Consider the following 13,452-nt stretch of genomic DNA (forward strand, 5'->3'; position numbering starts at 1 on the left):
TTTTGTGATCAATTTTATTTTATTCTCAAATAAAAGACATGGGTTTCTTGCACACAATGTTATATTTGCTAAGACAAGAAGTTGTGACCCACGCTCTCTTGCGTTTGGAGAGAGCCACACAGTTTTCTCCGCTGTTTTTGTCGAAGAGTTCTCCCCACCCCCAGTGAAGATATTGAGGGGGTCTCGCCTGTGACACTGACAGAAACTTCCTCTCCTCAGAAAGGTCACTGACCCCAAGCCAGGCTCCGCTCAGACAATCTGAAAGTGGTGGTAGATAGGAAAGTTAGTCATGAATAAAAAAACATTGATATTTGAATACTTATTTACATTTCCAATAAATTTCCCCTATGATTCTTTACAAAATAAAATGCAGTATATTTTCTCATGAACTACATTAGGTATGTATCACGAATAAGCATGAATATCTCCATTGTTACATCATAATACCACCTAATGCCAACCATCTGACGGGTCGCCCATTATACCAACTGTACCAACAGAAGTAGCACCCAACTGTAAGGACAAAAGTAGTACAAGAACACCATACCAAAAACTAGATCCAAACCAACACTGTGAAAAGAGGGAAATGAAAATTGGAACCTTAAATGTACAGAACATCAAAGGCAACTCAGTCTACATCAACGAGATACTGAAGGAAATAGACATTTTGCTAATCCAAGAGCACTGGATGTTCAAGTTTGAAGAGAGGGAAATTGGAAACATACTGCATGACCATGACTTTTATGCTAGGTATGTTGATGAAGATTCACCCATTAGCCACAAAGAACGAATCAGAGGATATGGAGGAGTAGCTACTATCTGGCAAAAGAACATCTCGAGCCACATTAAACCACTCCCTGAAGGTAACAACCACATTGCTATTATTGAGTTGTATGCAAAGCCAAGACCACTATGCATAATCAATGCCTATATGCCATGTAGAGGTGGAAAACATACAAGTGCAGAATACAGAGACTCCCTATATGTAGTTAGAGAAACCATAACAAAATACAGGAGAACCCATACTATCCTATTGGGCGGTGACCTAAACGCTTCTTTACATAGACCAAACCCTAATAATTTGGACAATCTACTGAGGGAATTCTGCAGTGAACTCAGCATCATCACACCAGAGTATTACCCTGAAGAACCAACTTTCTTTCACCATGATAACAAAAGCACTTCACAGATTGACTACCTCCTCAAACTACAAGACCAAAGTGATGATGGTATACAGCAGGTCAGTATACGAGGTCAGCAAAGTACCAACACATCCGATCATGTCCTTACTACTGGGAAAATCTACATAAAACCACACAAGAAGGCAAAGACCGAACCACCTACAACAACTGAATACCATAAACCAAAGTGGAATAAATGTGATGTTTCCAGATACCAATCCTCTGTTGATGAATATCTAAACGAAGAACCCAAATGCCAGAACGACAACACCAATATACAGCTAATATTGGATATTGTACACCTCAGCAACACTCTACACACAGCGGCTGAAACTGCAATACCAAAGCATAAAGCCAACGGTAAGGGAACTCAAAAGAAGAAAGGACGAACACCCTGGAATGAGGATATTGGACAAGCTTCAAGGATAGCTAAGAAAGCACATTATGACTGGGTTATGGAAGGATCTCCAAAAGGACAAAACTGTATGCTACTCAACAACATGAAGGCAACAAAGAAAACGTTGAGACAGAAACAGCGACAAGCTCAAGCTCGCATACGTGAAAAGAAGTACAGCGATATAATGGAATCTGCAGATCTCAACCAAAAACTGTTTTTCAAGCTGGTACGAGAACAACGTACTGCACACTGCGCAGAAACTGACACCTTATACCTAGACGGACACGAACTACAAGGAGATGAACAAATTTTAGAAGGCTGGAACACACACTTCAATAGACTTGGAACTCCTGATGCCAACCAGGAAAATGAAGAAGAATGTACACTCATCAAAGAAATCCTGAAAGACCCTGAGAAGAGAAGTGAGATCCCAGACATCACACAAATGCAAGTGGAAAATGCCATCAGTAAGCTAGCCAACAACAAAACACCTGACCATTTAGGGCTTACAGCTGAACACTTCAAAAAGGGTGGAGCTACTATAGTAAAATACACAACTGCCATCTTAAACACCATTAAGAGAGAATGTAACATTCCAGAAATACTCAAGACTGGGTTAGTAACTCGTGTGCTAAAGAAGGATAAAGACTCCAAAATCCCAGGTAACTATAGAGGGATAGCTGTTACCCCTGTACTTGGAAAAATACTTGAATCCATCCTAAAAAAAACATATAGAGCCAACCATAAGTAAAATACAGAACCCAATGCAACGAGGATTTACTGAGAAAATCTCACCTGTAAATTCAGCCATACTCATAACAGAAGGCATTAATGAGGCAAAAGATAAAGGTCAAATTGTTGCAATTACCTGAGAAGGCATTTGATAAACTAGACCATGAGGTTCTATTCCAAAAGCTCTACCACTATGGCATTTCAGACGACTCATGGGTACTAATGAAAATGTTACAGACCGAAGCCACTACAAGAGTAAAGTGGAAGGGAGGATTGAGCACTGGTTTTGTTGCCCAGCAGGGAATCCGACAAGGAGCCAAACTCTCACCGACTCTCTACAGAGCTTACAACAACCAGCTTCTTGATATTTTCAGAGCGAACAAAATTGGGGCCTCCATTGGTACCACTTTTATTGGATGTCCTACAGTTGCTGACGACATAGCCCTCATATCTCATAACCCATCGGACCTACAACAAGCACTACATATTGTTCACAATGAAACCAAGCGAGATAAAGTCACCATTAACTCTTCTTAAAGCGACATTATAATAATCAACGCGCACAAGAACAGACCAACCCAGACCTGGACTTTGGGTGATAAGGAGATAGAAGAAGTGGAATCGACAAAACATGTTGGACTGATAAGATCATCAAATGGCAAAAACGACATCCAAAGTAGAATCCAACTGGGCAGAAGAACGATGTATGCACTACTTGGGGCAGGACTGCATGGAAAAAATGGTATCAATCCTAAAGTCTCTTTTAAGATCTACACCACATTCTGCAGACCAAGAATGACATATGGATTAGAGGCTGTCATTCTATCTAGAAGTGAAGAACAAGAACTTCTCCTTTATGAGAGAAAGTTACTGAAACAGATCCAAGGGCTATCAGTAAAAACACCTACCATTGCTGTGTACTCACTCCTGGGGGCTATACCAATTACTGTATGCATAGAGAAAAACACACTAACAGGATTCTGCAAGATCATCAAGAATCAAGACAGTGCAGAATATGAAGTAGCCAGACGTCAACTTGCGCTAAAAGATCAGAACAGTAATAGCTGGTTCACACATGTAAGGAAACTCCTACAGAAATACCACCTGCCTACTGCCTACGAACTGATGGAAACACCACCCTCCTCAGGAAAATGGAAAACCATGCTAGACCAGGCTATACAGGAACACCAAACAACCCAATGGCAGAATGAAGTAACAGACAAACCATCCTTGAAACACCTAGCACTGCAACCAAAATCAACAAAGCAAGCACACCAACTATGGGACTATGTACCAAACAACACCAGAGCAGTAGCAAAGGCTTCCATTAAGGCAAAATTTGTAACCGGAACATATATCCTACAGTCCTACAGAGCCAAGTTCAACCAGCACACAGTCTCTTCAACCTGTCTTCTATGCAATGCCGCCAGTGAGGATAGAGAACACCTCATTCTCCACTGCTCCACACACCAAGCCATCCGAGATAAACATCTAGATGCACTATACCAACTACTAGTCCAGCACTATAACCCTCAGACCGTCAGTAAGATTACGTGCAACTCGACTAACCTACTACAGTGCCTGCTAGACAGTACTAAGACTGAGATCTTGGACATTCTTGGAAAAAACAGTGTGATAACAAGTGATATCGAAGAGATAAGCAGGAACCTACTATTTGATATTCACAACAGTAGAGAGGTGAACATATCTCGATTATAGACACTACTCCGATTATGACATTCTTAAACATTCTTGAGAAATCTACCTGTTCTTACAGGGTGCTCTGGTAGTCAACGGAGGAAAATACAAGATAACAACAATACCACTCTTGACGTCAAAAAATCAAAAATATTGTGCACACTGTTTTGTTTTAAAAATGACAGTTGAACGGCGTAAATTTATGGCAAGTCATCAGAAAAATAATGTAAATATAAGAAATGAATTTAATTTTTTGAAGATTCATGAGGTATATGAACTACAACGCTTCACGCCGGCATATTTATCATGAAGCGCTAACGCGCTTCATGAAATATGCCGGCGGCGTGAAGCGTCGTAGTTCATAACCTCATGAATCTTCAAAAATTAAATTCATTTCTTAATTAAATAAGCTCATGTAGTAAATATATTCTAATCACTTGTTCATCATGTTTCTGTATGTCTTTTATTTCCCATTTCCTGAACCCTTTTGTGACATGGCGAGTTTTCCTTTGAAGTCAAGGGTACTGTAACTGCGATACAGAACGCTTTTCGTGGGCGTTTCTTATGCAAATGATCGTATCTTCAAAATATCAACGATACAGTATGGTTTATTTTTAGCGATGACAGAAAGCTGTATCTAAATACAGACTTGTAACACGAAAAGATGTTTGCCACTGCATGTCTTTTGTATTATTTAGAGAACGAGACGGGTTCTGTATCGTAGATACAAATTTGGGGGTGGACGAGTGCGTAAGCACGAGTCTCCACCCCCAAATTTATATCTACGATACAGAACCTGTCGAGTTCTCTAAATGATTTGTGACACGATCAATCAAAAATAGCTCCGCCCACTTATAACTTTGCAGCATCCAAACTTCCGCCAGAGTTCTGTAGATGAGGCCCCGACGGGGAGTACGCATCCGCAGTATATATATTTCCACGGAAAACGTAACATTCGGTCAGATTAGTTTTGACAATTTAACGGAGTAGACGTAATCGAGTGATAGTCAGTCTTTATGGATAAAGTTGAGGATTTAACCGTAATTGTTGTGATCTATAGATGGCGATTGATTATGTGCATGATTATGATATATTTCAGGGGTCTTAAAATCCCGGTTTAACTAGATTTACAAAAACAGGATTTAGAGAAAATTCTTCGATGGACTTTCATATCACGGATTTTTATTTTCTAATTGAATTGCGACATTAAAACGAAGTGAAAGAGACGTGTGGCTGTCGTAAGCGAGAAGGATTAAATCGTGAAAAATGGACTTGAATGATTTTGCACGAGGAGAGTGGATGTTTTCCGTTATTGCGAATTTTCTTTTCGTTTGGATCGAAATTACGTGTAGATTATGTTATTCGAAATTTTAAAAAGTGATCGAGAAATTTTGACATTTTACACTTTCAGGATTACTACCGGGTATTTATAAGAAAAATTTATAATAGGAAAACATCAGCATTTACTATTTGCTATTAGCTTTCGCTAAATTGAATCAGATTTATTTTTAGACCGTGCTGTATTGTAGACACAGAATAATTGGCTAATACAGAACGGAAAGTAGCCCCGCCCACCAAAGCCCCGTTCTGTATTGCTAATACAGAACAGTAAACTTCAAAGAGAAACACCGCTATCGTGTCACAATCTAAAATATATTTGTTGATCAATTTGATAAGAAATTGAATAATAAGAAATAAGAAAATGCATTGCTGATATTCCAATTCGTTTTTTCTGCAAAAATAATGGAGATTTGACATTTTTCCCTATATACTAGTAATATGATTAATTTTGATCTTTAACTTTAAAGAAATACTGTGGATAGATTTACATAACTTTGTGGATTCAGAGATACTTTCATGAGTATTTAGGATTACTTAACTGCTAAACTTATAAACCTGAGGATCGGACTACCTTAAGTGTATGTTGTACAACAGTTTAGTAAGTTGTAAAGAGTTAAGGAGTGACAAACTTACATGGCATTGACAAAAAACTCTACCGAAATTAGTTATCTAAAATTTATTACAGTAAAAGAAAATGAAATTTATTTACGCTAGATATAAAACAAATCTATGGCACGCCAAATTTACACAAGTGAGCTAAACATAGTTTCACAGTCGATAAACTAGGTTTATCGGTTGTAAACTATAGTTTACGGACTGTAAACTATAGTTAACAACGTTAATCTATATTTTACATCTGTAGATAATCTATGTTTCAGAACTGAAAACTAGAACGTTATAGTTAACAAATTGTTAACAATAGTTCACGGTTTGTAAACTATAGTTTACAGTCGATAAACCTAGTTTATCATCTGTAAAACTATGTTTAGCTCATTTTTGTGAATTTGGCCTGCCATACAAATCATTGAAGCAATTTGAAATACATACCTCTGATTCGACATTGCAAATCAACCCATTTCTCTTCAAGTGAACTTTGGAGTTCCAGTACATTAGCCCCTAAATTGGCGCAGATAGTCTACAAGGAACACGTGAGTAACAATTGTATAGTAATTTTATTAAGTAAGGAAGCAAAACAGTATGACAAGTAAGAGAGGGAAAACGGTATTATAACAAGTATAGAGAGCAATTTCTATTCAGAGTGTTATGGTAAAACATCTTGGGAGCATACAGTTTAACAGGTAAAGGGAAAGTGTAATACTGGTAAGAAGTTGGAGCAAATTGTGTATTAAAATCTATAGAGAGAGAAAAGCTTAATAAGTTTAGGGAGGAAATAGTGTAATAAGTATTGCGTAATCAGTAAAGGGGGGTAGTGTAATAATCAGTAGAGGTAAAGCAATACAACTATGACAGATTCCGTTAACAATTTGCTAGCTCTACCTAGAGCCTAATAGTTCATGCACTATTTGATGTACTTATAGTTGTACAGTTTGTACATTAAAACACAATTTCTCTCAAAATATATTTTACAATTCCCACTTACTTTTCTCATAAAGTTTGCCCCCTTTACTTGATTTCTGTTTGTCTTAAAAATAGTTTTTCTGTTTCCTTTAGTTGTTTCTTGTTACATGTGCACTATATGCTCAATCCCTATGCTTCTTACACTTTTTGCCTCCAGTCTCTATTGCTTACTGTTCTTGACATAGTGATTTCTCCCTCAACGTATGGTAGCTCAGGCGATAGAGCTCTTGTTCTGTGACCAGAAGGTCTTGTGTTTGAATCACAGCCGCGACTGAACTCAGTCAATAAAATATACCTTCGACAAGCACTGTACAATCAGTCTAGAAGAGTATGTGGGAATCGTAATATTTTGAGAGAAAATGGTTTTTTTAGTGTACAACTATAGGTACACCGAATGGTGCATAAAGTATTGGGAGCTAGCAGATTGTTAACGGATCTGTCATAGTTGTATTGCTTCTTATTTGGATGTTTTATTGACCAGAGATGATTGTGAAGCTGTAGAGTCGCATAGTAAGGAGCTGATCCTTACGTCACGGGTTCGGATCCACTGTTTTGTACGTGGAGACAGGTCCTTCGGATGAGATTGCAAAAACAGAGACCCCGTGTTGCTGGCACGAAAAAGACTCCTCACTGCTTAATGATGCTTAGTGCCGAGTACATGTATATAGATATTTTAGCCCTCTGTCTACAAGTGGTGGCGTCTCCACATGAGTGAAAAATTCTCGAGAACGACGTTAAACAACAAATAAAGAAAATAAATAAGCTATCGGGAAAATATTCATATATCTCTTCGAAACATTATAATTTCAATCATATTACCATTGTCTGTGAATTTAAAACCTGAGGGTTGTTGAGGATTTGTTACGAAACAATGCACTACATGCCCTAATTTTTCTCTGTCAAGAATTATATATTTACATACACTCTACCAATTTTAGTGCTTCCGGTCTTAATAGACCACAAAGTTCGCCGACTGTAAGTTCGTGACTGAAATTCTTTTAAGAAAATGACGGTTAAATTTTCATTTTAATTAATCTTTTTACAAAAAAAAATTCCATTTTAATTTCTTTGAAGAAATTAATGATTATTTTTTTTTTCATTTTGATTTACTCTTTCAAAATTTTACTTCACTCATATTCAAGTGCAACCTTAGGCCCATTATATGGTTGAACAAAAGAACTTTCTTCGGTAATAACCAAATAACCAATATTTACCCCCCAAATCAAACTTTGATGGAGATATATTTAATTAAGTTCTTAAACAGGGGAGTATATGCTGACTTCAAAGCACTGAATATTTTCATAAGTAATGACGCCATATGTATGTAATGACGTCACAAACATGACGTAAATTTCAGTTTTTTAATGAATTTTACAGAAAAATGTACATATTTCGTCGATATTTTGAGTAAAAGTCACCGAGCGCATGTGTGTTCAGGATCAATATTTTGATATAATGTGTAGAATGATAATATCAATGAAATATATCAATATTGTTCCTGAACAAACTTGCGCTATATAAATTTTAAAGCTAAAATTGTTGAAATTTTGTCCATTTTGTCCTCTTTCTGAAAAAGGATATAAAATCGGACTAGTTTGTGACGTCATAAAAACAAAAATTGTGAATACACTGCTTTGACACTATAATATTTTCTGTTAATTTATATTTCTCATACAATTTATTGAATTCAGCACATTTCAGGAAGTTTTCATAATTTGACTTTTGTGGGGGCAAATATATGCAATATACCGTATATAATTCTTTGTGGATTAATTCAGTTCACTTTAAAGAAGCATTTGTTAATTAATTAAACAAATTTAAAATTAAAAATTTATAGGATAAAAAGTATTTGAATAATTCATATTTGATATGCTGTATGCTTGTTATACATGACAAGGTGCAATGAATCTCCATTTTAATTGTTTTAACCATTAGTTGCATCATGCATTTGGAAGGCATTCTAATAGATTGACGTTTTTCTTTCTAAATTTAGCAATTATTAATTAACATGCAATGGGTCTTGTAAATTAAGGGGAAGTAAACCTTAATGAAGTTTATGTAGTTTAGAGGTTAATTAAAAAAATGTGATCAGTGGATCGGTTTCAAAGCAATGAAATATCCAAACAAGTTTTGTATAATATACAGAAAATATTCTCAAATAATCATAGTAACTTTATAATTCGTTGTCAGTATGTTTTTCTTCATAAAGATGGATACTAATGTAACTTTTTTTTAATTTTGGGTGTAAGATAAAAAAAACTTGGAATGGTCTAACAAATATAAGCTACAAATATGTTTGCAAAACCAGGAACTTTATTATAACCAGCTACCAACATATTATAAATATTAATTAAGGGAAAAGTATAATTAAAGATAAATGAAAATTCATCATACATACCACGGCATGTATAAATTCAAATTCACCAAGAAACTGGTAACAATCTTCGCCGAAGCCGGACCAGCCATCCTGACAGACATATGCTAGCAATATACAAAGATGGCAACTTTTATAGAACGAAATAATAAGAGCATCTAAATTGTTTTGAATAGAAGAATTGACCTCAGATATGAGAAATTTGCAATTCGCCAAAGTCAAGAACTTGGTTACAAGTACTTCGATAGTGGATTTCTAGACAACACATTGAGAAATAATGAAATATGAATATGACGAACAATGGTTGCTCTCAAAGTTCCATTTAAACGATACAAATAACAGCTTTGGGATCAGGTGTCATGGATGAGTAAGCACCCCATCACAACTGGTTAAAAAATTAAACCATCACTTTGTTAATACATCAAATTATTTGGATCCATATTTTACATTCTGTAAATCTTCCTTTTATGTAATATTAACCAATTAAAAATGTTTTTATGTATTATCTTTCTCAAATTTATCTCTGCACACAACCTAAATTTTTCAAATACCACAATGGCACCGCGCAGTGTAGTTTTGTAATTTTCATGCAATTTGTCAAAAATAAATAAATTATTGCTGTGGTTTTTTCTACTACAGATAAATTTAAAATTCGCATGATTTGAAATCTATCCGTTTCAATTTTTAGAATAGAAATTGGCAAAATATAGTTTTTGCCAAAATGATTTTGGAGCGAATACCTTTAAAAATGTAAAGGGCGTGACTTGCACGCTCTTCCCAAAGTCTTCCAACATTGTTTATTCTAAGTGGAAAGTCCCAAACAGATAGCAGAAAAAAGTTTTTTTGTTTTTTGTTTTTTTTCCCAAACTTTATTTTCAACTACAACAGAACTTGGGAAAATATATCCTAAGATATTCCCGGCTTATCCTCACCTATGGTGCCAGAGGCGCATTGGATCGGATAAATTATATCATAGATATGTATATTTAATATATGTATATGTGTAAAATTTTACATTTATATAAATACAAAGACATAGAGATATATAGATTAATCTTATAGAATATGAATCGTAAAGATACATAACCTTATAAAAATATGCAGAAAATATACGTAGAAAAAAAATTATATTTTAAGTAAAAAAAAATAATGTATTTGAAAGTAATAAAATTGTGTAATTACTAATATGAGACCTACCCGTATAGCCCTGTTTGTGGACGAAACTCACAAGTACAAAGAAGAACAAAATCTCAGAGACTTTTGACATTCTGGTTAATGGTCCACTGCCTGCAGTTCTTAAATAATCTTGCAATGGTACACTTTTTTTCAAAATATATACAGAGTGTTCCATAATATCTTATAGCAATACGACGTACGACTGTCACTACCTTAAAAATAAATGTAATCAAGAATTGTAATTGTATTAACTTAATTGTTTTCTTATAATTTGCCATTTTTATAAAGTTGAAACTACATGTAATTAGGAATTTTAAGCAGTAAAATATCAAGCGCTTCTTTAGGAAATTGGAAAAACTTAACGATTTTGATTTAGCCTTAGTAGCTGATGGTTTGTTGACAAGATTCTTAGACTTTCTGTCTGAAAGCTACTTCAGTTTTTTAACCCCCCACCCCACCCCAAAAGGACTGACTGAAGAAAACCTACCGCGCTCATTTTTCCTTGAATGCCTGAGAATGGCAAACCAGGACAGGAAAAAGAAAATGCGACAGACTTTATCAGGAATAAATCCCTCGATCCTCTTAAGTAAATAATCATAATCGATAGAAGAACAAAATTCTGTTCTAGATCTGAACCAACCAATAACCCCCACCCACCATCCCCAATGATTTTGACAAATCTATATCATAAAATTTCTTTACATGTCATGCTGTCTGCTTTATCGGAAATTCGTTTATCTTATGCAGCGATGTTACGTAAGAACTACATGTACATGCAAAAAGTTTGTATGGTATCAGATATTTTGAAACACCCTGTATTTTAAAAACAAATATGACAGCTGTTTTAAGAAAAAAATCATTTGTCTTGCATGTTGTACTTGACATTGATATGTCTGTTTAATAGAAATAGATGTCCAGGGTCTTTTTTATGTTTAATTGTCATACAAAGTTAAATATATACATTGTTACATGTGGATAATTAATTGGTGCAAACCGCGAAGTCTTTTCTTTGTGAATTCACTTGATCTCTAACTGTATATTACCACAAACTCCAAAAACACCAAGAATGTATGTCTGAAATTTCAATTATAATTTATAATAATCATACATGTACCTCATATAGTGTTTTATATGCAAGTTTGATGACGTCACGCTGTGTAATCAAATAAAACTTATACTAATTGAATAAATCAATTGTAATTCTATTGACATTGCAACGTGTAAACGTTTAATTGCTGTCAGTATGTAAAGCTTAAATTAAATTAATTGTTTACAAACAATTAGGTCATACAACATGTAGTTATGTGGAAATGTTTGATATCAATGTTCTTTTTCAAAATTATGTAACCTAATTTGAATGTGATTTATGATATCTAGGCACATGCATGTTTTATGTAAAGTGCAAAAATAAAATCTTTTAACCAAAAACCTTCTTGATTTCAAATTTTATTTCGAAATCGGAAGCTTTTAAACCCATATGAATTGTATATGACGTCAGAATCGTCAGAAGCAGGTTACTGCTCCTGAAACTTTACACGTTAGCTAAGTCAAGTGCTCAAAAGGAAGGACTTGCGTAAATATATTGCATAATTCTCTTTTGTTTTAAAGACAGCTAGTAGCATAACTCGTTTTCCGAATTAGAATATTCAGACCTATTATGGAGATATAATAAATGAGTCACATGACAGCGTAGGAATTTTTAAAAACGGTACTAGATAAATATAGGATTTACTTGAAATGTTTCAAACATCCCGTTTTGTTGTTTAGTTTGTTTGGTTGTTTTTTTTTCAGTGCAAGTCACTGAAAGTCTTTTATGGACCCAGCACTATTTAACAGAAATGGTTAAAACTTAATTGCTCGTTGTATTTTTAATGTATAATAAACTTAAAGGATGATAAAACACCAAAATACTTATCAATATATCGTTTCTATTACACTGAAAAACATGCATTCGTTGTTTTTATATATCCTTTCGAAAATAAAGAAGAAACCTCAGAATCGGTTTAATACCTAACAACTAACCTTTATGATGAAAGTGATATTAAATTTGTCAACTTTACTTTTTATACGAGGGTTGTTCGATATGTATTGTGTATTGTACCACAGCGCGATAATGCCTTGCACGATTTCGTCGATATTTATACGCCTGGATAACTCTATTCAATACCTTGCCAACAGTATAAACATGAGCCTTCATCTACACATGGTTATAGAATAATCGTCATTTCAATAGAGAAAGTCGTTGACCACTGTTGTAAAAATGGTTGGGAAAAGGGTTGAGAATATTGAAGAAATTAGAGCTTATATAAAAGTTCGCACAAAACTCGGTAATTCGGTAAAGCAGATTTTTACTGAATTGGGGGAAGTTTATGGGTCTGATAAGGTATCTTATGAGACAGTTCGTAGGTGGAGACAGAAATTTCTGACTGGCACAGAGTCCGTCAAAGATGTAGCAAAATCGGGTCGACCTGTGACTGTATCAGGCAAGACAAATGTCTCAAAAGTCAAGGAAATAATTGAAAGTGATGGCAGGTACACGATTCGTGATATTGCCAAAGCTGTTGGCATATCGCTATCGCGGGTGCATTTCATTTTGAAGCGTATTTTGAAAGTACGAAAGATTTCTGTCAGATGGATACCCCATATATTGACAGATGACCAAAAAAAGGTACGAATACAAACCGCTAAGCGACTGCTAAAAATGTTTCCAAACTTCAATCAAAGACAATTTGCAAACATAGTTACTGGTGACGAAACATGGGTTCACTATTTTGAACCAGTAAGAAAAGTTGGAAACAAATTATGGCTAACCAAACACGGTAGAAGGCCTGTAGTTGCCAAAAGGACAATGAGCACAAAGAAGGTCCTTTATTGCATATTCTTCTCTTGTGATGGTTTAGCCGTACAAATTCCGGTGCCGAAGGGCAAAAGTGTTACAGGTCGGTATTACCGAGATGTTGTACTGAAAAAGCTCA

At 35.1% G+C, this 13,452-nt stretch overlaps 1 protein-coding gene across 1 annotated transcript; it reads right to left on the reverse strand.

Annotated features, from left to right (window-relative positions):
* On the reverse strand, positions 1 to 10,623 carry LOC134275445 (snaclec 6-like). The gene is made up of 4 exons (XM_062757725.1): positions 10,499 to 10,623; positions 9,326 to 9,408; positions 6,397 to 6,484; positions 1 to 258 (listed from the first exon to the last, which is right to left on the reverse strand). The coding sequence occupies exons 1-4, from the start codon at positions 10,566 to 10,568 to the stop codon at positions 26 to 28; spliced, it is 474 nt and encodes a 157-aa protein (XP_062613709.1). The 5' UTR covers positions 10,569 to 10,623; the 3' UTR covers positions 1 to 25.
* Positions 10,624 to 13,452: the final 2,829 nt, after the last annotated feature.

The sequence above is a fragment of the Saccostrea cucullata genome, unplaced genomic scaffold, assembly GCF_032062105.1.
Source record: "Saccostrea cucullata isolate Sc308-1 unplaced genomic scaffold, CSIRO_AGI_Scuc_v1 ctg11994, whole genome shotgun sequence".
Lineage (NCBI taxonomy): Eukaryota > Metazoa > Mollusca > Bivalvia > Ostreida > Ostreidae > Saccostrea > Saccostrea cuccullata.